Here is a 27832-nt window from a genome sequence, read left to right as displayed (position 1 = left end):
CCGGCTGCCTCGTGCGCGCTGCGCGTGTCTCCTTCGCCGCCGCATCTCCCACCAGGCGGCTGTCCCCCTCCCCGCCACTGGCCTCCGGAGCGCCCCGCCGCCTGCGCCCCCAGGTAAGCGAGCGCCCCGCGCCGCGAAAGCCGCCCGGAACGCCACCCTCGCGGCGAGCTCCGGCCCCGCCTCCGCGGCCATGGCGGCCCCGGCCCGGCCCCCAGACGCAGCCGCCCCGTCCCCCATCACCCGGCCCGGGACGGCCTCTCGGGGCTTCCCATCTGGTCCCGGGCCCGGGCGCTTCCCCGAGAGACCCCCGCTCCGCCGGGGGCCGGGGCGCCGCTGCGAGACGCGCGGCAGGGAGTGGGGGGGAGCCTGGCACGGTGACGCGGGGGAATCCGGATGCGTGGACGCAAGGAGCGCGCCCGGAGTGGCGGTCCGTCACCAGCGAATCCAGAGGGAGCGCCTACTGAGTGCCACCGACGTGCCAGGGCTGGGGATGCCGCCGGGCTCCTGGCCTCGGAGCCCGCAGCCTGGCCGTGTAGACGGCTCGGAACCGCGTAAACAGAGAGACAGATCATTCCAGCCCGTGCTAAGCGCGAGGAAGACAACGCATCAGAGAGACGGGGTAAGGGTCGGGAAGGGATTCTCGGAGAAGGTGTCATCCGGGCCTGAGTTGTCCAGCCAGCGAGGGCTTTTTAGGCCCCGAAAACAGCAAGATTCTGAGGCAGGGCCCAGCGTGATGTGTTTGCGAGAGCAGAAAAGAGGCCGGCGTGGGTGAAGGGCGGTGAGCGCGCATCGGAAGTGGGGAGAGGTTGGCCCGGGCCTCGAAGATGGCGAGGAGTGTGTGGATTCCATACTCAAGTCTGTGGGGACCACGGAGGCTTAGAACAAAGTGAGTGACGTGGTCTGATTGTGATCCCGCAGCTGCTGTGGGCAGAAGAGATGGGAGAAGGCTGCTGGCTGGGACCCGACTGGAAGGGGTGGTGGAAAGTGAGTGAATCGGGGATCCATTTTGGCAAAAGAACGTCATTTACGTTCCCCGCCTGCTCAGAAGCGGGGCATGAAGGCAAGTGCCTGGAGGAGGTTTCTGGCACGGGCAGATAAGAGTGCAGACGGGCCTTTCGTTGCCCGCATGGGGAAACTTGAGAGAAACAGGTCTGCCGGGTGCAGCTGCTGTGGCTGAGTCTCACTAGCGAAACCTGCCACCTGATGGGGAGGCTCCTGGAGACCAGGCAGGGTCCCAGGCGGCTGAGCACAGGGCCCCCCTGGGCCATCCTGGATCTGATGCACGGGGCTGCCCGAGACAGAAATTCTGGAGTGTGGGATGGTCTTTGAAGCCCCCAGCACACTTAGCCTCAGCTCGGTCCCCTTCCCGGAATGCTGCTGGGAATAAACCTGGCGCTGGTGGGGTGAGAGCCTGGAGCCTACTCAACACACCTGGGTACCCGCAGGCCCTGCCAGGCTGGAGGGAGGAGGCAGTCAGGTCCTGCCTTGCCTGCGCTCCCGGCTCACCCACTCCTGGTGGAGGTGTCTTGAGGGGGGAGGGGAGAGGCAGTGGAAATAAGTTGGGAGCCTCTTGGTTCCAGGGAAGGTTTTCCAAGCCTCAGTTTGCCCATCTGTGAAATGCGTCAGTAGTACCCATATCTGGGAGCATCCTTCGGATGTAAGGAAGCCTTGGCCAGGAAAGGGGTTGGCCAGTCCCCGTGGCAGCCTCAGGCTGAGGGCCTAGAGGAGGGCTGCAGTACTGGTGGGAGCTCAGAGCCCCGTGAGCCTCCATTTCCTGCTCTGAGAAATGGGTGCCATGCATAACTGCACCCACCTCTGGACCCAGGGCGGCTGCAGATGGGGTGAGCCAGACGTGAAAAGGTTTGGTTGGCAGAGCACCTGACATGGGGTGATTACTCGGTGGCACAGGAGCGCCAGGGTGGCTGTGGTTGGCAGGGGGGAGTGGGCGACTCCTCCCACCACCCTCGGGGCACCCACAGGAATGCAGGCACGGTGGGACGCTGCTCTCTTATCTGGGCTCCGCAGGCTGGCCCCTTTCCAGCTGTCCGGAGGCTGCCTCTGACCTCCTCGTGCCAGTTTGAGTTCACTGCCCTCAGGCTACTGACTTCACCTTCCCCATGCTGTTTCTTCACCTGTAAAATGGGCATAATACCAGTCATCGGCTGGGAGATGAGCACAGAGACTAGAGGCTAGTAAGCACTTGGTCAGACAGAGCATGCCTGGATGCCTCGCCGGGAGGGAGTCTGGAGGAGTGACTTTATTCAGCCTCGGGAGGGGTCTGGGAAGGCTTCTTGGAGGAGGTGACCATGGGCTGGTTCCTAAGGATGGTTAAGAGTTGATGGGCAGAGGGACCAGAGAGCAAGATGTGGAGGGAGAGACTGCGGGGTGCACGGGAGGAGCTGGCCAGATCTGCACAGAGGCGACTGCACTGGTCCGGGTCACGAGGGGGCTGGACGGCGCGGAGGTGTGGATGCGTGGGAAGTCGGTGATCCTGGATAGATGTGAAGTGGGGGGGTGGAGTGGCCACTGACTGGGGAGCAGGGTCGGGTGCAAGTCAGCCGTCTGTTTCCAGCGTCTGGAAATTGATGCTGCTAGATGCCCAGGCGGAAGCAAGGTGCAGGGCGGGCTTTCGAGAAGCAAGCCTGAGCTTGGGAGACATCCTCCCTGGGGGGATGGGGTGGAGGGAGGGCGAGAGGAAACCAGGAGCAGGTGGCAAGCCAGAAGCCAAGGGTGCAAGGGCTTCAGAGAGGAGGAAGAGGTCAGCCTCACCATGTCTCTGAATCCCCTGCTCGAATGATTTGTCCCCGTGGCAGGGGTCTTACTCTCTTGTCTGGCTGCCCTTCCCTACCATCCCCTACCCCTGCTCCCGCCCCAAGCCATTCAGAATGGGCTTTTCTTTGCCACCCTTGAATGGGCTCTTCAAACCCAGCCTGGCTCTGACCAGAGTGGCATAGAGGAGGCCTTTCTCCTCCCTCAATCTGGAGTTTATACCTTTGGTAATATGATGCTCTCGCGCCAGTTCCCTATACAGAACCAGCAGGGGCTCAGCTCTTGCCCCACGCCCTCCTGGGCTCACGAAACCGTATTTTGCCCCAGGGTCCCACGACTGTGTATCTGAGGAGGGGTCAAGCCCCTGCCAGCCACACCCTGGAGATCCCCTCTACCCTGTGCTTGGCCCCACCTCCCTTCCACCCCTGTTGTCTGCCATTTATTGATTCAGCACATATGAAGTGCCTGCACTGGGAGGCACTGGGGACCAGCATGGACAAAAAGGAAGCTTCCCTGCTGCCCCCCACCTCATGGAGCTGATGTTCTGGGAGGAGGGGGATGAGATCTGAAGGATGAGAAAGAGCTAGCCAGGTGAACATCAGTAGCAAGAACATTCCAGGAAGAAGGACTGGCATGTGCAAAGGTCCTGGGGCAGGACCCAGCCTGCTGTTTTGGAAGTATAGCAAGGAGGCCGGTGTGGCTGGAGCAGAGTGAGCCAGGGGGAGAGTGGGGAGAAGGGTAGATGGAGAGACTGAGGGTCCTCAGTGCCCCCCAGTCCAACAACAGCAAACCCTGGGAGGGTCCTGACTGGAGGGCTGAGAGGTTGTTGGGCCCTGCTGCTCTGCGGTTTGTAGGGGTTGCTTCGGTCCTTTGTCCTCTGTGCAGTGGGCATTCTGCCCTCGAGTCCTGGAACCCTGAAGGCGGAGGGGGCCGGTAGGAGGAGAGAGGCGATGGGCAAGGCCTCGCCCCTTCCCCCTGCACGTGGTGGGGCTCAGCTGACCTGGAGACGCCCCGGAGGGAGTGGGGGGCAGTAGCCAGGGGAGAGGGCACTGGTGGGGGGTATGGAGGTGGAGGACATGAGGACTACTGGGTGGGCAGGCCAGGCAGGGCAGAGAGTTGGGTTTTGGGGCAGGATGTTCTCAGAGGTGACAGGAGCCCTCAGGGACACAGGGATGGCGGCAGCCGCCTGGCTGGGCCTCAAGGACAAGCAGCAAACACAAGAGCAGATGTGTTTTGAGGATGGCCCCGCCACCAGCCTGCTGTCACTCCCTTTCCAGGTGGAGGAGAAAGGACTCGCGCCCCCCCCCCCCTCTGTCCCCTACGTGAGCAAGGGCCTGGTCGCCTGGACTTGGTCACCCTTCCTGCCCCCACCGCTGGCGTGCCCCAAACCCCTCCGGCTTCAGAGGCTTCACTGAGGGGGTTCAGACAGCGGACCCTGGAACCTAGTTCGGAGGTTCGGCTGAGCCAGGACACCGCGGCCGGGACAAATCGGGGATGGGTGTGCCTTAAGGCAGCTCCCCCGTGGTCCTGGCTCAGCTATGACAGTGATCCTGGCAGGCGCGATGCGGCCACAGCTGGAGCAAGGGAGTCGGGCTAAACCGTGAGAGAGCAGGGGACAAAGACAGTGACAGGAGGGGAGGGCAGGCAGGATGAGTTCTGGGAATGCCTGCCTCTGTGTCTCTTTTCTCCATCTGAGATGTTGGTTAGGGCAGGTCTAGATAAGGCTGTCACCTCCCTGCCTTCACCTCTTCCCACTCTCCCCTCTGTTCCAGCCCCAACTATGCCTCGAATCCACCACGCATGGCCCTGCCTCAGGGCCTTTGCACGGCTGTTCTTGCTGGCTGGGACGCTCTGTCCTCATGGCTCCCTCCCTCACCTGCTTTGCTCGAGCATCACCTCAGGGAGGCCTTCCTGACCTCCCTGTTTACAGTTGCAGCCCCCCACTGCCCAACGCCTGATCTCTTTCCCCTGCCTTTTTTTCCTCTCCGCTACCTGACATAATGAAATGAATTAATAAAATATATGGGTTTTGCTGCCTCCCAACCTCACCCCGGCCAGAACCTCAGCTCCATGAGGGTGGGAATCCTGACCTAGTCTGTTCCCTGTGGGACCCCAGTTTGGCGCCCAGCACTTGGTATACAATAGGCACTCAATAAATGTTTATGAAATGATGACAGGCATCCCAGGGACTTCTGGCTGCAGCCTGACAGGCTGGGCCTGGATGGGGAGTGGCAGATAGGGTGCCAGGCTCTGCAGACAGGCGGGCTTAGGTTCGATCCCAGCTCTCCACTTCCTCCTTTGTGCCCACAGGCGGCTCTGTGCCTCAGTTTCCCCAGCTGCAAAATGTGGTCGCCAAAGCCCCTGGCGCTGGACCCCCTGCTGCAGCTTCCTGGGGGCCTGGCTGGAGACTGGAAGGAGTTGGGGGCCAATCAGACCCCGAGGCAGGATCCTTAGGACTTTCCACACATTCCTAGAATTTTCCAGAAATGAGCATGAGGGGGGTTACTTTACTTCGGGTGGTCGGAGCCTCTCTGAGGAGGTGACATTTGAGCTGAGCCTGAGTCGGAGCCGGTGATGGACACCCGCTGGCATGCGCTGCCCTCCCAGGGCCCCCTCTCTGCTGGGGAGACAGATGCGTCCCTGGGCAGTTACAAGGCAGAATAACCTGAGCGCAGCAGAGGACCCCCAGGCCCCCGCCCCAGCCTGGGAGTCCTGGAGGGCTTCCTGGAAGCAGCCACAGGCAAGCTGCTGATGTGGTGGGTTAGGAGGATGGTGAACAGTGACCAGGCGGAGGGAAGGGCCCGGACAGAGGCCTGGCACCTGGGTATCGCGTTAGAGCGCTGTGTCTGAGATTTGAGGGGCTGAGAACCCCGGAGTCTGGGTGGCTGCAGGGGGTCAGCGCAGGGAGGGGGGCGGTGGGCGGGGCCGGACCACAGAGGCCTCCTAGGAGATGAATGTGCCGCCTGGAGGGTGGGGAGCCCCCTGGGGCTCTCAAGTGGGGGAGGGGACAGCCTTGCACCCTGAGCCCCTGGGGGGGAGGGGTGGGTGGGGAAGAGCCATTGGCCCTGCGCCTTCCAGCCTCCCTCCATCCCCCGCCATCCCCCTCCCTCCATCCCCCGCCACCAGCCTCTCTCCATCCCCCGCCACCGCCTCCCTGCCGCCCATCTGTGCATCGGAGAGGAGGGGCCGCCCCACAGTGGTCATCTGAGAGGAAGTGCTTCGCCTCCAGTTACACAAACATCTCCGGTCCTTAAAGGGCCCACGGACAGCCTCTGCGGCCCGACTGGGGGCCCCTCTCCGCACCACCCCATGGGGTTTGGGACCCCAGCCCGGCAGCGCCCTCCCTGAACCCAGGGGATGGCCGGCGCTCACGTGCGCCCTGCACGGGCAGAAGCGCTAGGATGGTGACTCATCTCAGCGAAGACGCGGCTCGCCCCGGGCCGCCCAGCAGGAGCAGATGGGTGCAGGTGACTCTGACGTTCCAGTGCACCCCCGTTTGCCGCTCACTCAGCGCCACCGGACAGGTCTGCGGGCTCAGGTTCAGGAGTGTACCAAGTCAGGGGGCACAGAGGCGGTGCCTGGGGGCGCTGGGACTCCCGGGCTCTTGAGGCCCTGCCTTCTCCCCCCTCACCACCCCTGCTACCTCTCAGAGGGTGCCTTCTCCGAGTCCCACACCTGGAATTTGCCCAAGAAGGTTCTTCTCGTCTCCTCCCACCCCTGGGCTGTGTGCCCCCAAACTCCTGCCCAAGCAGGTCGTTCCAGATCCGGCCTGCCTGCCCCAACATACTCTACTCCCAGCCCTGTCCCAGCCCCCATCACCTCCCAGACGCCAGCCACGGGTGACCTCTTAGGGAGGCACTTCCTTGTCAGTGGAGTCCCAAGGAAGGACAGCGCCCGTTCCCGGAGAGTTCTCAGAACCACCCCCTTCCAGGGACATCGAGGCCCCAGGCTCCCATGGCTGCTGCTCTGTCTTTAAGGCCCAGGTGACAGGTACTTGCCAACCTCCCAGGAACAAGCAGAGCCCAGGCCCGAGCTGGCAGCCCCGCCCGTGTCAGGGGCTGGCGAGGACTGAATGCGGTCTTGTTTCATTGTGTTTGTTTCGCGGCTGCTGTCGGCATGTGATGCGGACGCTGGCTTTCCTAGAGGGAGGGAAAGTTTCTTCTGAAAACAAATGTACTTAAGAAACAAACCAAGTGCGCCTTTTGGAGACTAGTGGGTGCACGATGCACAGGAGGGAGAGGGGCGGGGCGGAAGGGTGACGGGGCTGTGGGAAGGAGCCAGGCTGGTGCTGGGTTCTTCTCGGGGGTTCTGGGTGTCCGCAGACAGAACTGGGGCCTCAGCTGGGCCTTTCATTCAGTCATCTGTTCTGTGGACAGCTTCTGGGCGCCTGTCAGGTGCTGGGAACATGGAGAGATCAGGCCAGTCCCCGTCACTAGGCTACTGGGAAAGACACCAAAGTTGCCCTAAAAGTTCTGAGAAAGGAGGTAAGAGAGCCCATGGGAAGGGCACTTAACCCCAGTAGGGGAAACAGCACGTGCAAAGGCCCGGAGGTGCACCTGGGTGGATAGTGCAGGGTCCGTGGGAACACCTACAGGATTTAAAGCTGAGGGTCTGATTTGCACGTTAGAAGGATCATGTGGGAGGTGACAGAGGGAGGTGGCCTGGACAAAACCCTGGGGCAGGGAGACCGGGGCAGAAGTGACCACAATGATTGAGATGAGAGTCGAGGCTGCAGCAGGGGGATTCGAGCAGAGAAGGGACTTGCTTGACAATTACGAGGGACGTGGATGTAATCGGTGAGGAACTGAGTGTCCAGGGGGTGTGCAGAGGGGTCTGGGATGACCCCCAGATTGCTGCCCCCAAAGACTGGGTGGAAGGTGGGATCTTCTCGAGGTGGGAAGCCCGGGGAAGAAGAAACCATGTGGGGGCTGGAGAGTGATTTGAGCGTGACACGTCCACGCAAGCAGTGGTTGGGTGGCGTCGCTTAGCGGGTCTGGCATTGGGGGGAGAGACCTGGGAGGCGCAGGAATCTAGAAACCACAGCACGCATGCGCTGATCGTGCCTTCTTAGGGTCGGATACGCCACCAGGAGGTCGCGAATACGTGGACAGGGAACTGGCCGCTGGGATTGGCCTGGGGTCGGGGGGTGGCCACGGGGACCCAGGCAAAGTCCGAAGTAGTGGGGTGGGGATGGAGTGAAATACAGGCATCAAGACAGCAAGTCCTGCTTTCCGAGGATGCAGGTGAGCCGAGGATCTGTGAGCCCGTGTCCTTCTGGAATGCCCGGGGCGAAGCTAGTTCCAGCCGTCTGCCAGCTGTGTGACCCCGGGAGACGAATCAGTGTCACTGAAACAGTTCATCCATGGGAACGGTAACAGTATCTTCCTCAGAGCATGGCTGACATTTCCAACGCAGGGAGGCAGGCACCTGGGGCAGTGGGTGTCTGCAGGTAACCCCTGGCGTGGTACCAACACCCCAAGTGTGTTGGGCAATCCCTGGTAAGGGTGTGGGCGAGGCCCCCGTCCCAGAAAATAGTCTGGCTTTTGCTGCTACTTGGCCTTACCTGAACCTGCCTCCAGGAACGCCGTCACCAAGGGGCGGCAGAGGGGTCTAGCAGCCAACTGGCAGCAGAAGTAGGGCAGATGTTAGACCAGGTTGGGTGAAGGAGGGAGACCCTTGGAGTGCAACCTGGAGCCCGCAGTTCTCTGCACCCTGGAAGGTGGGTAGTGGCCAAGATCGCGGATGGGGCTGATCTTGATTGGGAAGTGGTTTCTTAAGCGGTGAGCTGGGGGACGTGGGGGCCCTTGCCAGCCAGAAATGCCCCCTCTGAGCCCCTATCTCCTCTGCCAACCACCCCTTCAGTGGAAACCTTTTCCTTTCTCTTGCACTCATATAATTTTTGATTTAAAAAGTCACCCTTAATATATCCATACGCTGGAATATTATTCAGCCTTAAAACGAAGGGAAGTTGTGATACTTGGAACAGCGTGGATGAACCCTGAGGACATGATGCTCAGGAAAATAAGCCAGTCACAAAAGGACAAATACTGTGCGGTTCCACTTATAGGAGGGACCTGGAGTCATCAAATTCATAGAGACAGAACGTAGAATGGAGATTTCGAGGGGCTGGGGGGCGGGGGAATGAGGAGTTAGTGTTTAATGGGGTAGAGTTTCAGTTTTACAAGAGGAAAAGAGTTCTAGAGATGGATGGTGGGGATGGTTGCACAGCATTGTGACTATTTAATACCACTGAACTGTACACTTGAAAATGGTGGAAATGGTAAATTTTAGGTTATGTGTATTTTACCGCACTTTAAGAAAAAATTTTAAGTCACCTTTAAACACACTCCTTACAAAAATGAGTGAATCACAAAACAAGCTGACCAGCTGTCCCCTCCCCTCGACATCCTGATATAGGAACTCTGAGTGTGGACTGTATCTTTGCAGCCTTTTTCTGCATGTTTACATGCATATATGTAGCCATACAAAAACATAGAAAATCCTTTGGTGTTTTCTCTTATTCCATCAAATATTTTTCCTATCCCACTCTCTCCTTCCTTTCTCGTTCTGGGACTCTAATTGCGTGCACGTTAGCCCTTTAGATACTGCTCCAAAGGTCACCAAGACTCTGTATATAATTTTTAATTGTAGTAAAATATATACAACATAAAATTTACCATTTTAACCATTTTTAAGTGCACAACTCAGTAGCATTCATTATGTTCACGTTGTTGTGCAACCATCACCACTATCCATTTCCAGACGCACGGTTTTATTTAATCTCAATTTTTCTTTCTCTTTTCTTTATTTTGGATATTTGCTATTATCTGTCTCTGAATTTATTAACCCTTTCTTCTGTCATCTTCAATCAACTCTCAAGCCCAGTGAATGTTTTATTTCAAATACTGTATTTTTCAGTTTTAGAATTTCCGCTTGGTTCATTTTTATAGTTTCTGCTTCTCTGTCGAGATTTCTTGTTTGTGCATTCGTTAGGAGCTCATTTTTCTTCACACGCTGGAACAGATTTCTACTAGATGCTTCAGAGTCCTTATCTGCTCATTCCAACATCTAGGTCACCTCAGGGTCAGTCCCGATTAATTTCCTTCTTTCTTGAGTATGGGTCATGTCTTCCTGTTTCTTCGTATGTCAAGTAATTTTGGATTGTCTTCTGGACATTGTGAAAGGTGTGTTGTGGATGCTCTGGCTTCTGTTGTGCTCCTCTAAAGAGCAGAGATTTTTTTTTGTTTTAATCAGGCAATTAACCTGTCTGGACTCAAGCTCTGTTTCCCTTGTGGGGGGTGACAGGTGACTTCTCTGTTTGTTTCTTTCAGCCTTAGCTGGGCTAGTTGGAGTCTGCCCTGGCACGTGCGTGGTTCAGAGGTTAGCAAGAGACTTGCGGAGTTTTTATGCAGAATTTGGAACTTCCTTTTCCTGGCTCTCTCCTTTCCTACATGTTCTGTCCCATTATTGACCTGTTGTGGTCTCTCTGAGCTCGGTTTTCCTGTTTTTCAAGCCAGTTTCTATTTCCACGAGTAACGATAAAAAATGGGAAACTCACCCCGTGCTGGTCCCTTATTCCACGGACAGACTCTCCTGCAACTCCTGTGTATTTCTGGTCACTCTCTAAAGCAGTATCATCCAATAGAATTTTCTGCAGTGATGGAAATGTTCCATATCTGCTCTGCCCAATACGGTAGCCGCAAGCCACATGCATCTATTAGTATAGAAATGTTGCTGGTGCAAGTGAGGAACTGAATTTTAAATTTTATTCAATTAAATTGAAATTTCAAGTGTTTATTTATTTTTCATAGCCAGAGTTTATTGTTATCTCTGAGAGGGCTGGTCTGATGTGGCTAACCCTACCATCACCAGGAAGGAGCGAACGCTTCTGGTGGTTTTCCATTACATAAATTACGTATCAGGCCATTAGTATCTCTCTGCATTTTGCTTTCATTTTTTCTACTCAGTGATCCTCCCAAGTCAGTCAGCATAGCTTTTCCTCCTCCTCCTCGGTGCCTCTCCTTTGGCAATTTTTTAAATAAAAAAAAATTTTTTTAATTGTGATAAAATACACAAAAATTTTTTTAATTGTGGTAAAATACATATAACAAAATTGACCATCTTGAGTATTTTCAAGTGCGCAGTTCAGTATTGTTAAGTATATTCACATTGTTGTGCAACCAATCTCCAGAACCTTTTTTTTTTTTTTTTATGGTGAGGAAGACTAGCCCTGAACTAACATCTGTGCCCATCTTCCTCTACCTTATATGGGATGCCTCCATAGCATGACTTGATGAGCAGTACATTGTCTGCGCCCGAGATTCGAACCTGCGAACCCCAGGCTGCCAAAGCAGAGCACACGAACTTTATTATGCCACCAGGCTGGCCCCACCAGAACTTCTTCATCTTCCAAAACTGAAACTCTGTCCCTATGAAACACTAACTCCCCATTCCTCCCTCTCCCCCAGCCCTTGGCCCCCACCATCTACTTTCTGTCTTTAGGAATTTGATTCCTCTAGGGATCTCCTGTAAGTGGAATCCTACAATGTTTGTCTTTTTGTGTCTGGCTGATTTCACTGAGCGTAATGTCCTCAAGGTTCATCCGTGTTGTGTCTTCCTCCTCCTTTTAAACTCTTATCTAATATTTCATAGTATGGAATCCTGAGGTTTCTGATCCCCAACTGTTGGACATCAAGATTGCTTCCGGTTTTCACTGGAAGGGAGAGGTGGGGAGACCCTGAAGGGGCACAAGGAAATTTTGGGCGAGTGACAGATATGTTCATTCTCTTGATTGAGGTGATGGTTTCATGGGTATGTATGTGTGTCAAAATGCATCATGTCACACACTTTAAACATGTGTGGGTTCTTGAATGTCGGTGATACTTCAATAAAGCTGTGTTTGTTTGGTTGGCTTTTTAATTGTCTAGTCCAAGTGAGCTCCCCTTCCACCCCAACCTTGATCTCGTCCCTGCAACAATCAGATCCTGCTGCCCCCACCAGTCTCAAGCTGGGGATTGCTCAGTGTCCCCCCTCAAACTTCCTGAGACCTGAGATCCTCTCTTCTCCCTCAGTCTTTCTTAAAAGCTTCCTGGCTGACGCCCAAACACAAACCCCCAGGAGGTGATGCTGGGGACCCTAGAGGTCCCTCCCTGGCGCTCACTATCTAGGGGGAGATTCAGAGCCAGCTCGCTCTCTAAACTCCCTGGGGCCCAGCCAGGGTTGACAAAGCCCCTAAGAAGGGCCCAGGGGCGGGGCTGGGGTGGGGAGGGGGCTCTGCCAAGGGTGGGAAGGATAGAGAAGGCCTTTTAAGTAGGGAATTTAATCTGGTCCAGGTCTTGAAAACCTACTAGGAACTGGGCCAGTGAAGGGGGTGGGGGCATTGCAGGGAAAAGGCACTGTCTGTGCAGAGGTCTGGGGGCTGGACCGCTGGAGGAGGCTCTTGGGAATCTTGGCACCTGGGCGTGGGGGAGTGCAGGGGCTCAGTGGGGCTCCAGAAGGAAGAGCTGGAATGCAGAGTCCAGGAGGAGGGCCCGCAGGCAGCCCCGAGGCAGAGCCGGGTGGGCAGCTGCAGAGTGACCCTTTATTTTGGGGGGCAGTTGCCAAGGGGGTGGTTCTGAGAAGGCGCTGCCAAGGGAGTGGGAGGGGCTGTGGGGGTGGGAGGGCAGGTAGTGGCGAGGGGGTGGCCAGTGGGCTGGGGACACCAGGGGACCCACCCTGGTTCATGTAGCCCCCTGAGCCTGCCGGGGGGTGTCGAAGTTAAGAAATGGTGTGCTGAGCTCCTGGCACCCTGAAAGCTTAGAGGGAGGGTGGGGTAGGAGCTTGCCCCCTGGGGAAACCTTGATAGGCAGAGGCAGGCCTGGGGAGGGTCCTGGGAACCCTGAGCCCCCTCCCCACCCTGGGGAGCATCCAGCCCTGGCTTGCTCCCTTGCTGGCTGCGTCTAGTGGCTTCTTGCCTTGAGCCTCAGGCTTCCAGTTCCAAAGTGGGAGACAGTGGACCTACTTTGCAGAGATCAAGCCGACCTTGCCTGTTAAAGCGGGTGTGTTTTTTTTCTAGAAAGTTCAACCACCTGAGCTACAGTCTTCGCATCCACCACCTGTCCGTGTGTCTGTTCTACCCACTCATTTATCTACCCAGCAAACATTTTGTTGTCACCTAAGGTTGTGCCAGGCCCTGTCTGGGGACACAGCAGTGACTAAAACAACATTCTTGCCTTCCTGAGGCTTATGCCGTGGGGTGAGGCAAACAAGTAAATAAGAAAATCAGATCAAGTGGGAGAAGAGGGCTGAAGGAACGAGATGGGGTAAGGAGATGGAATAATATGGTGGTTTCTCTGGTAGTGATCTGAGAAGCCTTCTCTGAGAAGGTGACGAGTGAGCTGAGGTATGAATGATGAGATGGAGCTAGACACAGGGCTTTGTGGGGAAACAGCACATGCAAAGGCCCTGGGGCAGGAATGAGCTTGGCGAGTTGAACACAGCACATGCAAAGGCCCTGTAGCAGGAGTGAGCTGTGTGAGTTGGACACAGCACATGCAAAGGCCCTGGGGCAGGAATGAGCTTGGTCTATTGGACACAGCACATGCAAAGGCCTTGAGGCAGGAATGAGCTTGGCGAGTTGGACACAGCACATGCAAAGGCCCTGGGGCAGGAATGAGCTTGGTGGATTGGACACAGCATATGCAAAGGCCCTGGGGCAGGAGTGAGCTTGGTGATTTGGAAGCCCACCAACCAACTGTTGCAGTGAATTGAGCTGGTGGCAGATGGGGGCTGTCCCAACAGGGCCAGAGTGTGGACGGCAGGAAGAGTGTGTCTAAATATGAGGGGCTGGGGGGAGGCAGAGCCCTGGACTTGGGGCTGTCTGTGGGGTCCTTGCAGGGAGCAGCATAGTAGTGCCTCCTGGGCTGGCTGCATCTGTGGTCATTAGCACCCCGCGGGGGGCCCTGCTCAGAGAAGCCCAGCATGGAGGATCCAGGGCCATCTGGAGGGGACAGCCAGGCCTGATGCAGGGACAGCCGTGGTTGACAAACAACCCTTGCTTAGTACATCATGTGTTCCCCGCCTGGGCCTCCAGCCACAGGAGTCAGGTGACCCCCGGCAGCGGGCCAGGCTGTGGGGCGGAGTGGGGGTGTGTGTGTATCCGCCTGTCCCCGGGCACCGAGACATCTGGAGTCTGAATTGATTTCCTTTTTTCGAGCCGGGCAATTCCTGCGTTTGCAGCTAGCTGGATCTTAAATTACACAGAACAAACCTGTGTGCACAGCCCTGCTCTGCTGGGCGATGTTGGGGCATTTGGGGGTTCAGGGGGCACTAGGGATCAGGCGCACTCATTCGGACCCCTGAGGGAGGCCAGGGGTCTTCTGCTGCTCCTCCCCCTCCCCATGTCAGCGCAAAGCCCTAATCTCTCTCTTTCCCCCAATCCGGGGATATTTTTAGCTGCTAAGAAGGATTATCAGAGGCTGGCTCCCAGGTGGGAGGGGCCGGGCTGGGAGTGAGGCCAAAAAGGCTTCAAGACACAGCTGGGCTTGGAGACCCGGGGGCGGGGTGGGGGGATGGGGATGAAGGTTCGGGCTGGTCAGGCTGGACCAGGCTCCTCGGCGTTCACCAGATGACCCCTGGGCGGCCCTGGCGGAGCCCAGCCTGAGCTTGGCAGCTTTAAGGGGAGGCTGGCGAGGGGAGGGCGGTTTCCAGGAAGAACCACCAGAACCTGCTGCAGGTTCCTTCCTTTCCAGACGGCCCCGCATCCCGCCCCTCTCCTCTCCACTGCTGACAGTAACAGTAGCTGACTTTTACTCAGTGCTCACTCCACCCCAGGCTTCATTCCCAACCACCCCGTGTAGAAGGAGCTGTTATTCCCAATCTACAGATGAGGAAACTGAGGCGCAGAGAAATTTGAGCCTTGCTGCCTGGTCGCCTGGTTACAGCCGTACCTGAGCCCCTCCTGTGTGCCAGGACCTGCCTAGATGTTCCACATGCAGGATCATCTCTGGCCAGCTCGACCACTCAGCAAAGAGGGCACATGTCCCGCCAACAGGTGGGGGAAGAAATTGAGGCACCCAGGCTGAGAACATTGGAGCTGGGACTCCGGCCAGTCTGCTGGACTCTGGACCCTGTTCTCTTCTCAAATCACAGTGTCTCTTCTTTATCAAGAGGGTGAGGCAGGTGGGCAAACACACAGAGTCAGGTTAGAGAGAGGGTAGGATTTCCAGGAGGAGGCATCTACAGTCAGGGTGTGTCAGTCTGAAGCCCCTTTGGAGGGCTCTCCAGTTTGGAAAGTGTATTTCTGTTCCGCTTTCTGACTTGACGGCCAAAAAGGGCTGGCTTGCTTCAGCTGAGGGGACTGGGGTTCCAGGCTGGTCGTGCTCCCTTCCTTCTCCACCCCCTCACCACCTCCAAACAGACTGCCTGGCCAGCTCCCAATGTCACAGTGAGTGCAGCAGGGCTAGAGGAGGGTGCTTTAACTGGATCCAAGGTGGGGGCAATCAGAGGTACCTCCAAGAAGAAGTGACCACTGAACTGGGTTTTGAAGGATGCATAGGAGTTTGCCAACCAGACAAGGAAGTGGGTAAGCCCTGTTAGGGCAGAGACCTTGCCCGCTTTCCCTTCATTTTGCGTCCTCAGCACCCAGCACAGGGCAGTAAATATTAGATGGGCATTCTAGGCAGAGGACAGCATTTGTAAAGGCTGGGGTGTGTGAGATCCGACTGTGCGGTGAGAGCCACGAGTGTGAGGCTTTGAGGCTGAGGACGTCCGCAGAGGCCTGAGATTACGAGATGCCGTTGCTCCTGTGTGGTCTCCCTCATCCCTGAAGTTCATCTCGATTTGTAAGCCCCGTGGCTGCAGTGGACCCCCATCTGGGCTCCCTTGGGTGGGGGAAGAACATGGGCTGGGGGCTGCACTTGTGGGTTCTGGCTGGCTGGGGGCTTTCCCAGGGCTCCCGGCCCCGCTTCCGTCAGCACTGGGGGGTCTGTGGGATGGGCGGGAGGGCCCCTGCGGAGGAGGATGGAGATGCCCTGCGGTGGGCGTGGCTCCTGCTGGGAGGCTTGTGTGGGCGGGGCCGAGAATGCCAGGCTGGTGCCCTGGGCCTTGTGGGTCTAGACGAGCCGCTGTCCCAAACCCTTGACCGCTTCTCAGGCTGCCGCCCGCTAGTGTCCCTCCCCGCCCGAGTGTCCAATGGTGGCGGCAGCTGTGAAACATTTCGCTGATGCCTGAATGCTGGACGCCACACCCCCACGGCGTGGTCAATGGGCTGCTCCTTCACGGTTCCGTCCATCTCCATGGATTTAAACATCAGCCAGAGACTTCTGAGCCCCCACCCTTCCAGTCCCTGCACAGAGCTCCTAAAACCCTGGGAATTTCCTAAGTGATGAGAGCCATAAAGGCGTTTTTGTTTTGTTAGTGAGGCAACTTGTGGAAAGCCCCTAGGGCATGTTAGGAGGGAGCTGGTGGCCAGGGGACCCAACCCTGTGATTAGAGGGTTGGAACATTCAGTCCCACCCCCTGACCTCCAGGGAGAGAGGAGAGGGCTGGAGGCTGAACCAGTCGCCAATGGCCAGTGATTTCATCAATCACGCCTGTGTAATGAATCCTCCACAAAAATCCAGAAGGACGGTTCGGACAGCTTCCGGGTTGGTGGGCAGTAGGGGTGCGGGAGGGTGGCGATCACGGGGAGAGTGTGGAAGCTCCCCGTCCTTCCCCAGACCTCGCCCTCTGTGTCTCTCCCATCTGGCTGCTCCTGAGTTACATCCTTTTATAATAAACTGATGATCCAGTAAGTGAACTGTTTCTCTGAGCTCTGAGCCGCTCTAGCAAAATAATCGAACCCAAGGAGGGGAACGGTGGGAACCTCTGATCTATAGCTGGTGGGTCAGAAGCACAGGTGACATCCTGGACTCGCGACTGGCATCTGAAGTCGGGGGGGCTAGTCTTGTGGGACCGAGCCCTTAACCTGTAGGATCTGACGCTCTCTCCAGGTAGCCGGAGTGAGAATTGAGTTGAACTGTAGGACACCCAGCTTGGTGGTGTGGGGGGAAAACCCACACGTCTGAGCTGGAATGAGAATCGTAGACTTGTTGAATGCAAATGCTTGAATCTGTGCAGAGAAAAGGGCCCACGTCGTAGATGCACAACTCAGTGAAGTTTCTCAACCAGAATAGCACCCGGCTCAGCAGACAGAACATTCCAGCCCTTGGCAACCCGTCCACCTGTCCCTAAGAGCGACCACTCTTCTGATGTCCTGCGAGGTGATGGGTGGAATAATGCCCCCTTTAAGGTGTCCTTAAAGGCTCCTAATCCTGGAGCCTGGGAATATGTTACCTCACATGTTCAACTCTTGGGGGCTCTGCCTCCAAAATGTCTCTGGCACCCATCCCCTTCTCTCCACCCCACCTCATCTAGACAGTCCGCAGCATCCCCTCTGGCCTCCAAAAGGCCACTCCCTGCATGGCAAGCAACACCTCTGGCTTGCCATCTCACCTAAAATAAAACCAAGGTCCACAGGGCCCCCAGACTCCATGAGTGGGAGTGTAAAATGGTACAGCCACCCCGGAAAACAGTTTCAGAGCTGCTTATGAAGTTAAACAGGCAACTGCCCTATGCCCAGCAATTCCGCTCCTCGGGACGGACCCAGGAGACATGCACGCGTCTGTTCACATGCGACTCGGCTGCGAATGTTCACACCAGCTTTGCTCATAATTACCCCAAACTGGAAGCATCCCAAGTGCCCCTCGACGGGCGAACGATAACCAACTGTGGTACAGTCCTACGGTACCTATGATCCAGCAATAAAAAGGAGAGAAGAATTGCGAAAACATCCCATGAGTGAATGACGCCAGACACAAAGACGGAGTGTGTGATTCCGTTTATAGGAAGTTCTAGAACAGACAAAACTACTCCATGATGGAAGAAAGATTGGAACAGAGGTTATCTGGGGACAGCAGAGATGGAGATTGACTGAGAACGGATGCAGGGAACTTTGTGGAGGGTCGGGAATGTTCACAGAAGGAGGTTGGGTTACAGACTTACATGTATTTGTCAAAAATCAGCGGTTAGTATGCTTGAGATGTATGCATTTTGCTCTAGTAAATTTTACCTTGGGGAAAAAAAAACAAGCGAGTATTGAGCCCTAGTTAATGATGTGCATGCTGAAATATTGAGGGCTGATGTGACTTGTCTCCTGCTCATTTTGAAATGCATCCGAAAATGTAAGATGGACTGATGGTGGATAGAGGGGTGGAGGGGTGGGCAGATGTAGGCAGATGTGTGATGAAACCATACAGCAAAATGTGGTGGTGGGTAGATAGATGTTCACTGTAAGTTCTTCCAGATTTTCTGCAGGTGGGAAAATTTGCATCATAAAATGGAGAAATCATCCAAATTCCTCCCTGTGGCTCACAGGCCCTGCCCGACCTGCCCCCATCCCATCCCTGTCCCTCCTCTCCTCCCTGTGTCTCCCCCTCACTCACTCTGCTGCGGCCACACAGCCCTCCTCGCTGTTCCTCCAACACTCTGAGCTCAGTCCTGCCTCAGGGCCTTTGCACCTCCTGTGTATTTCTCTGGAAAGCCTCTCCCCACCACCACTACCCTCTTCTGCATCAACCCAGGCCCTCCTCATCTCTAGGTCTCAGTTCAGGCGATGTCTCCTTAGAGAGACCTTCCTTGGTCACTTGATTTAAAACCACACCACCCTGTTTATTTTCAGTCAGGCTCCATCATGCTGGGTCATCTCATCTATCTGTGAATCTGGTTCTTTGTGTATTGGCTGCCTCCCCTGCTAGGCTGTGAGCTCCATGGAGACAGGATGTGTCTGCTCTGTTCCCTGCTGTGTCCCCAACACCTAGCCCCAGGCTGGCATATACAAGTCAATCAGAGAACACTGGATGGATGGATGGATGGATGGATGGATGGATGGATGGATGGATGGATATGGATGGATGAATGGACAGACAGGTGAATAAATAGATGGATAGATGGACAGGTAGGTGGGTGCATGGATGGATGGATGGACGGATGGATGGATGGATGGATGGATGAACAGATGAATAGATGGATGGACGGGTAGATGGATGATTGATGGGTGGGTGGATGGATGAATGGATAGATGGATGGATAAATGGATGAACAGATGAATGGATGGATGGATGGATAGATGGACAGATGGGTAGATAGATGGATGGGTAGGTAGATGGACAGGTGGGCAGGTGGATGGACAGATGGATGAATGGATGGATAGATGGATATGGATGGACGAATGGACAGACAGATGGATGAATGGATGGGTAGATGGACACGTGGGTGGGTGGATGGATGGATGGATGGATAGATGGATGAACAGACGAATAGATGGATGGACAGGTAGATGGATGATTGATGGGTGGGTGGGTGGATGAATGAATGGATAGATAGATGGACGGTTGGATAAATGGATGAACAGATGAATAGATGGATGGATGGATGGACAGGCGGGTGGATAGATGGACGGGTAGGTAGATGGACAGGTGGGCAGGCGGATGGGCAGATGGATGGATGGACGGATGGATGAACAGATGAATAGATGGGTGGACGGGTAGATGGATGATTGATGGGTGGGTGGATGCATGAATGGGTAGATGGATGGATGGATAGACAGATGGACAGATGGATGGATGGACGGACGGACAGATGGACAGGTGGGCAGGCAGATGGATGGATAGACAGACAAATGAATGGACGAACATTTCCAGTGGGGACTGGTATGGGGGTCTGGACACTTGTCTTAAGATCTCGGGAAGGGGAGAAGCTATTTGGACTCCTCAAGACAGCTGGTGGGAAGCTTTCTTGGTGGGACGGTGGCTCCCCTGGCCCGCTGCTCTGTATCCAGCAAGCTCGGGCACGCAGCAGCCTCTCCTGCCCCACCGCAGCCCGGCCTCTGGGATAGCGAGCGAGACAGCCAACAGCCATACGTCAGGGGGAGTCCGCGTTCAGAAGGATGGCCGGGGAATCAAGCCTCCCCTGACTCTGGCCGCTGTTTTCACATCTATAAAGTGCAGAATAATAACTACTGTCAGGAGCTATGTTGTTAGGGGTCACTAGGAGCCAGGCTGGTCTGACGGGTGGTTATTACATCCCTGTTTGCAGATGAACTTGAGGTTCAGAGAGGTCAAGTCATTTGCCTGAGGACACACAGCGCAAGTCTGTCCTTCACAGTGGCTGTAATAAACTCGAGGTTGCCGGGCGCTGGGGGGACGAGCGGCAGGGTGAGCTGGCCGAGCTCTCCATTAACTGGAACCCGTGTCTACAGGATGTGGTCCAGCCTGCACGAGTGGTTCTGGCAGGACAGGTTCTGGCTGCCGCCCAACGTCTCATGGGCTGAACTGGAGGATCGGGATGGCCTGGTCTACGCCCACCCCCGGGACATGCTGGCAGCCCTGCCCCTGGCGCTGGCCCTGGTTGCCGTGCGCTTCGTCTTCGAGAGGTGAGTGTCCGCCCTGCACTCGGCCCCGTCATCACGCACGTGTATGCGGCGGTCGCATCCTGCATGGTTTTGTCCTCATGTGTCCCCAGGTGGGGCCTGGCCTTTGAGCCAAAGTGCTTTTCCGGCTCCGTCCTGCCCCCAGCTCTTCTGGTGTCTGGTGGCTGGTTTATCGGAACGCTGCCTGCAGCTCAGGTCAGGGCGTGTCAGCATCCTTAGAAGACGGGTGGGGGCCGGAGGGCGTGTGCCCGCTTTGCTGACCGAGGACGGTCTGCAGAGGCCGGACAGAGCCAGTAAGCGAGAAGCTCCTGCCTGCTCCCTCCCCGCTCTGTGCCCTGTGGGCAAGCCCTTGGCTCCTCCCCACCACCCCTGCCTCCTGGCTCCCTCTAACACCGTCCCTCCTGCTCCCCTTGTAGCCAAGGGAAGGATCACAGGCCCCCGGCCTCCCCTTTGGGCCTCCGCTCACCCCAGCCTCCCACAGGCTGGCTCCCGCCTGCCCAGGTTCCCGGTGACCTCCCAGCTGCCAAGCCCTGTGGGTTCTCAGTCATTCCTTGTGAGACCAGGGGCTGCCCCGTGTTGGGTTTCCTCCTCTGTCCCTGGGCGTCTGTTCACCCCTGATTTCAGGTCTGCATCTTCTTGTGACCACCTGGCCTTTGCACTCGCTGTTCTGCGGCTCCTTTAAGGCTGCAGGGAAGCCCGCCTTGCCCCTCCTCCCACAAAGCCCTTGACCCCCTCCAGCCCCCACTTAGGGTCCCCCCCTCTGTCTCGTTGTGACCACAGGGACATGGGAGCCTTCTGCATCTTGCTTTGTCTCTCCCAAACAGCCTTTGAGTGCTTGTTCTGTGCCAACTCTTGCTCTAAGCAGTCGAGTGTCTTAACTCACTTAGCCCTCAATGCAACCCCATGAGGTGGTGCTATTATTATCCCCATTTCACAGAAGAGGAAAAGGAGGCACAGGGAGGTCCAGTGACCTGCCTGAGGTCACACAGCAGATAGGTCAGTGGGGCCTGAGGCTTTGCCCAAAGGATTCTGGGAGGCCCAATTCAGCCAGGACTTGAAGGGCCAGTCTGCTTTCCTGCAGGGGTGGGGAGGGAGCGGTGGGGAGGGAGGGGTGAGGGGGAGACTATGCCCGGGTTCACTACTGGAGCCCCAAGGGGCATTTGCATCTTTAACTGATGGTCTGGTCTGAAGTGGGGGTGTTAACACATCCCAAAAGCATCCGTTGCCCCTCCAAAGGGCAGTGGAGATGGGAGTAGCATTTCTGGAGTCAAAAGCAGGGGTTTTCCCCGTTATTAAGGGAAAGCGAATTCTGGGTTCGAATTCCGGGTCTGCCACTCACTCGCTGTGTCACCTTGGGTGCCTCTCTGACCTCTCTGAGCCTCGGTTTGCCCATCAGGACAATGGGGACGATAATAGGGTTCAGTGAGCCAGCGTATAATGTAGACTGGGACCCAGGCTTGACAGATCGTAAGCGCTCAGTAAACCCCAGTCCCCTCCCCACCTTGTGACTGAATCTGGAATCAGTTCCTTGTTGGGCTGCTCTGAGCCTCAGTTTCCCCAAATGACAGATGATGTTGACAGTGGATATGAAATTCCACTCCAGGGGGCCCCCAGGTGGGCAGTGTGGTAACTGACCAGGGACCCGACTTCTCCAAGTGTCTGCTGGAGTGGGGGATGCTGGCAGGACCGAGGCCTGAGAGGGAGCAGACCTGCCCCTGCCCATGGGGAGCCCCCAGCCCTGTGTGGGGCAGACCAGGACCCCCAAGGAGGCAGTAGAGGAACTCTGCTGTGGGATTGGGTGAAGGTACCTGGGCACCCCAAAAGTTGGCCTTCACACCCCCGTCCTGAAGACCAGTCCAGCCCCCTGCTTATGTGGGTCCAGTGCAGCAGCAGTGGGTCCCAGGATGTGACCTGGGCTCTCGAGCCTCAGTTTCCCCAGCTGTAGCATTTACGTTCCTTCTCACCTGGACCGATGGCTCTGTCTCCCTGCGCCCAGATTCGTCGGCCTGCCCCTGAGCCAGTGGCTGGGGGTCCGGGATCGGGCCAGGAAGCCAGTGAAGCCCAACGCCGTGCTGGAGAAACACTTCCTCACGGAAGGGTGGAAGCCCAAGGAGGTGAGAGCCCCTCCACCCTCCAGCCCCACCAGCCTGCGTGGCCGCTGTCCGGATGGGGCCTGGGGTGGGATGTGGCCCAGCTGTTTGGGGCAGCGAAAGCCCAGGGCAGCCTCTGGCACCCCCCAGTGTCCCCACCCCCGCACTCCACCGGGACCGCCATCAGCGGGCCCAGCTGCCCAATGGGCAGATCCTGGGACTGGAGGGGAGGGGAGCAGGGTTCTCTTCTGTGCAGGGGAGGAGTGGAAGGTCTGACCGTTCTGGGGCCCCCCACCCCCAGAGGCAGTCCTGTGACCCGCCTCGTGTTCCCACCCATGGTATGGCCGCCCGGTGGGCAGGGGCTGGGCTATGGGAGGCGCTGGGCGGGGTCCTGAAGGGGAGGGGGGAGGGGGGAGGCGGGAGGGGCCGTGGGCAGAACAGAGAGCCTGTGATCCGGCTCATCAGTCCCCCTCTGCAGGCAGGGGTGGGGGGCAACGTCGCAGCTGCCTGCCTGGGGTGGGGGTGTGACCTGACTCTTCTGGAGTGGGTACAGGAAGACCTCTAGGGGGAGCTGCCCCAGCCCCCAGCTCCTTTCCCAGTCCCAGCCCCCAGCAGTCACCGGCCTGTCCTGTGAGCAGGGCTGGGTTCTCATAAGGCCTGTTTTGGGGGTCCACCCTGTGACACCCCCCCCCCCGATTCCCCCATCTCCATAGGCAGACAAGGTCTGGGGCCGCAGGGGAGGAGGAGCAGAGCTGGGTCCTGCCTGTCCTGGGACAAGGGCGGGAAGCCACCTCTGTGACGCTGGCCCCCATCACCCCCTCCCCAGCCCCAGATGGCCCTCCTGGCTGCCCGGTGTGGCCTGACGCTGCGGCAGACCCAACACTGGTTCCGGAGACGCCGGAACCAGGACCGGCCCTGCCTGACCAAGAAGTTCTGTGAGGCCAGGTCAGCCCAGGATGGGGCTGGGGAGTCTGGGTGTGCAGGGGGGTCTGCTCTCTTGGCAGCTGCCTCACAGACTCCCTCCCCTTCTACAGCTGGAGGTTCGTCTTCTATCTGTGCTCTTTTCTCGGTGGCTTCTCGGTCCTCTACCACGTGAGTCCACCTGCCTGCTCACCTGCCCCCACCTATCCCACGAGCACCTACTATGTGCGGGGCCTGGCTGGGGGTGTGTGGAGGGGTGCGGGCAGAGGGGAACATGTGCAAAGGCACAGAGAGAGGAGAGAGAACTTGGCAAGGTCACTGTGAATGTTCACTCAGTGGGCGCCTATTGAGGACCTACTGTGCGCCGGGGCTGGGGCTTCTGCAGTGAATGAGCCCCCGGTCTAGAGTGAGGGCAGAGACGTAACCAGACAGGAGACAGCAGGGCTGGGCCAGGGCAGCACCTGGAGAGCCCCCGAGGAGGCCCCAGACCCAGGGTGGTAGGCTGGCTTCCGACCTTCGGGCAGCCTCAGACTCCCATGTCCCCGCAGGAGTCATGGCTGTGGACGCCGGCAATGTGCTGGGACAGTTACCCAAACCAGGTGAGTGGCAGGGGGTGCTCGGAGGCTGTGGGATGCTCGGGGTGGTCCGACTTCCTGCAGCCACTGGCAGGAGAGCCAAACCGGGCCGTCACACTGTAATCCCCTCCGAGTCCCACTCTCTCTTTTTGCGTTTGCTGCGGAATGGACGGGGGCAGGAAACTCGGAGCAGGAGCTGCCACGAAACCACTGGCCTTGATTACCCCCAGGGACGGGGAGCTCACGCCTTCCTCCCTCACGGGGGTTCAAGTGTCCTGGTTGTGAGCAAACAGGGAGGGCCCTGAGCCGTGCCCCTGCCCCGTGGAGCCTCCACCCCCACAGCTAACCGTGCCCGCCCTGCCACAGCCCCTGAAGCTGGCCATGTACTGGTGGTACCTCCTGGAGCTGAGTTTCTACGTCTCACTGCTGATCACGCTGCCCTTCGACATCAAGCGCAAGGTGAGGCCAGGCCAAGAGTCCGGCTGGAAGTGATGTGCCGGGGGTCGTGTCTCAGTCTCAGGCGGGGAGGGGGGCCTCACCCCACACCCTGAGGGGCCCTGGTGCCCAGGCAGGAGTCCACAGGCTCCAGGTGCCAACCCCTCCCCCCACCCGGAGGGCCTGCTGCCGGCCCTCACAGCCGTGTCCCAGCTGTGCCCGCGTCTCCCGCAGGATTTCAAGGAGCAGGTGGCGCACCACTTCGTGACCATCACCCTGATCACCTTCTCCTACAGCTCCAACCTGCTGCGCATCGGCTCGCTGGTGCTGCTGCTGCACGACTCCTCTGACTACCTGCTGGAGGTGAGCCTGGCCCTGCGGACGCCTCCCGGCCACCCTCCCCTGCCCGGCCTGCCAGGTGCCCCTGGAGATGAGGCCCCGCCCCTCTCGGTCCTCCTGGGGATGAGGCCCCGCCCCCTCAGTCCTCCTGTGAGATGAGGCCCCACCCCCTCGGTCCTCCTGGAGGTGAGGCCCCGCCCCGTTGGTCCTCCTGGGGGCGAGGCCCCACCCCCTCTCAATCCTCCAGGGAGGTGTGGCCCCGCCCCCTCTCGGTCCTCCTGGGAGGTGAGGCCCCCCCACCCCCAGCTTTCCTGGGAGATGGCGCGGGCCCCTCTTGGCTTCCAGTGACATGTACTTCTCACACTCAGAGACACACACTTTACTTTTCTGGGCATGCCCCACCCACCCGGCCCGGCCCCATGGTGCCTTAGCCCTGAGGCAAGGCCCCGCCCTTGCCCAGCCCCACCCTTCCCACCTGGCTCCCCCACCCAACCACCAGCCTGAATCCATCTCTCTCTGCTGCTCTCCCCAGGCCTGCAAGATGTTCAACTACACGCACTTTCGGAGGGTGTGCGACACCCTCTTCATCGTCTTCTCCTTGGTCTTCTTCTATACTCGCCTCGTGCTCTTCCCCACCCAGTGAGTCAGCCCTCCAGCGGGGGTTGGGGACGGGGGCTGGTGTGGCTGAGATCCAGGCCTGCCTCACCCTCGGTGCCCCCACCCAGGGAGCTGGGGGTGTTGGCCAGGAGACTTCCCAGAGGAGGCAAGGAAGGGTGTTCCCGGCACAGGACACAGCATATGCAAAGGCCCAGAGGTAGGGGAGACAAGAAACTGGGCTCAGTCGTCATTCTCCCGAGTGCCTGGAACATGGAGTGGGAGGCAGGGGCAGCCACCAGCCCACCAGTGTGTTTGCTGAGCCTTTCACGGCAGAGGGAGCCCCATGAAGACTCCTGCTCGTGTGGAGCTGACATGGGGGGATATAATAAAAAGGGCAAACAAGTAGAATATGGAGCACTTGAGGGAGCAATCGTGCTAGAGAACATAAAGTCAGGAAGGAGACAAGTGTGTGGCTAGTTGGAATTACAGTGGTCAGGGGAGGCCTCACTGACAGCGTTCATACAGAAACTGGAGGGAGGTGAGGGAGAGAGCCCTGATCATAAAGGAAGAGCAGTCCAGACAGAGGGAACAGCACGTGCAAAGGCCCTGAGGCACAACTGTCCCCAGTATGTTGGAGGAACAGAGAGGAGGCCCCTGTGGCTGGAGCAGAGTGAGTGAGGGGGAGGGCAGGGAGGGGACAGGGCAGAATATGCAGGGCCACAGGAGGACTTGGCTTTTATCCCAAGCTAGATGAGAGGGGAAGAGTGTTCTGATTAGAAGAGACACAGGACTTGCCTCAGGTGCTCACGGGCGCCCTCTGGTGGCCGCAGGGGGAACAGCTAGTGAAAGTCCCCAGCAGGAGCTGGGCGGGGCCGGGCCACTGCACTGGTCCAGGTGAGCAGTGATGCAGCTGGACCAGTGCGGGTGAGAGAGGCAGGTGGGCCCAGGAGGATGACCCAAGGGTCATGGGGCGAGGAGCAGCTCAGCTCTGGTCCTGCTGGGTTTGAGGGGCCTGCGGGCCCCCCCAGAATAGTCGTAGAGGAATCAGTGTGCACCCAGCCCGAGGTTCTGGGGAGAGATGTACATGTCTGGGGTTTGCAGCCCCAAGACTGGACGGGGTCACCCAGGGGGGCAGGTGTGGACAGAGAGGCCCAGCCCTGGGACCCCCTGATGTTCGTGGGTCAGGGGGAGCCTGCAGAGGAGACAGAGAGGGGAGTGCGGGTCCCTGAAAGTCATGAGGAAAGAGTGTCAGGGAGGAACAAGGGCCAGCTGGGCACTTGCTGCCTGGGCAAGGTGACCCTCCAGCCGATCTGGGCAAGATGGGGCTCTGAGGAGAGAAGAAAAGGGGTGAACGGACCACCCGGTGCTTATACCAGCCACCAGGATACTAAGCACCCCCTTGGGGTTCATGGTTGTGACTGGCTGGTTGGCAAGCTTGTGCCTTCCACTAATTTAATAAAAGCAGGTGAGAGGGGCGTTTACATGCCCTGCTGGAGAACACAGGTATCACTCTGGTGGCAGTGGGGAGCCATAGAAGGTTCTAGAGCAGGACGGGTCACACAAGTTAGAGATTCCCAGGACCGGAGGCTGCGGCAGCTGGTGAAGCCCCACCCCCCTGCCCGCTGTAGGATCCTCTATACCACCTACTATGAGTCTGTTGCCAACTCGGGCCCCTTCTTCGGCTACTATTTCTTCAACACGCTTCTGACGATGCTGCAGCTGCTGCACGTGTTCTGGTCCTGCCTCATCCTTCGCATGATCTACAGCTTCGCCAAGAAGGGCCAGGTAGGACGGGGCGAGGGTCGGCTCGCGTGTGCCTCCCTGGAGCCCCGCTGCAGCCTCGCCCCCACTCCGTGCTCTGAGCGCCGCCCTCCTCCCTCTTCTCCAGATGGAAAAGGACGTTCGCAGCGACGTGGAGGAGTCCGACTCGAGTGACGGGGAGGCGGCCCAGGAGCATCCTCGGCTGAAGAATGGGGCAGCCCCCACTGACGGCCCTCGGAGCCGGGCCACCGGGCGGCTGGCCAATGGGCACACGCTGGCCACGTAGCTGGCCGAGGACTGGCCGTGAGGGGCTGCCCCCAGCACCCAGCGGTTTGAATGCGTGGGGCGGCTGGACTGGTGGCCCTTGGGCCAGCTCTGTGGAGACAGAGAGGGCCCCACCCCAGAGTTGGGGGGAGGGCTGATGATCTGTCTCCAGCCCCTTCCTTCGCTCACCCTCCCTCCTTCCCCCAGGCAACTGGACAGAGCTGGGGGGGCGGGCGGCAGCGAGATGCTGCGGCCCGCCAGAGCCGCCTCCAGGCTGCAGCCTGGGGGCTGTGAAGAGCCCCGAGCTGAAAGGGGTCCAATAAAACTTGAACAGAGCCAAACTCTCTGCCTGAGATCTTTGTCCCTATCACAGCTCCTCGTCCATCCCTAGAGGCCCCGAGGGAGCCAGGCCTACTGGCATACCCCACTGACGAGATGCTCACTGCCACTCTGACACGTGCCCGCCCCCAGGGGATGCAGACGCCAAGAATGCGTGGACACTTGCCCACCAGGCAAGTCCCTGACTTGGCCAACGCCTTGGCCAAACCACCTCCTTCCAGCTCAGGGCAGCCCTTGGCCAGCTACTCATAGACCCAGCTTACAGATGAGAAGGTTGTAGGCTCACACAGGTCAAG

The 27832-nt window shown here is 58.0% G+C and overlaps 1 protein-coding gene across 1 annotated transcript; it reads left to right on the top strand.

Moving 5' to 3' along the window:
* CERS4 (ceramide synthase 4) lies at positions 1–27557 on the top strand. Its single transcript, XM_058537960.1, has 11 exons — positions 1–113; positions 20045–20218; positions 22212–22329; positions 23132–23250; positions 23340–23397; positions 23775–23825; positions 24168–24260; positions 24471–24599; positions 25108–25214; positions 26801–26957; positions 27061–27557. The coding sequence occupies exons 2-11, from the start codon at positions 20046–20048 to the stop codon at positions 27217–27219; spliced, it is 1164 nt and encodes a 387-aa protein (XP_058393943.1). The 5' UTR covers positions 1–113; position 20045; the 3' UTR covers positions 27220–27557.
* The last annotated feature ends 275 nt before the right edge of the window (positions 27558–27832 follow it).

This window comes from Diceros bicornis, unplaced genomic scaffold, assembly GCF_020826845.1.
Source record: "Diceros bicornis minor isolate mBicDic1 unplaced genomic scaffold, mDicBic1.mat.cur scaffold_73_ctg1, whole genome shotgun sequence".
Taxonomy (NCBI): domain Eukaryota; kingdom Metazoa; phylum Chordata; class Mammalia; order Perissodactyla; family Rhinocerotidae; genus Diceros; species Diceros bicornis.
The sequence above is the reverse complement of the archived record's forward strand: the minus strand, read 5'-3'. Positions and strand labels throughout refer to the sequence as shown.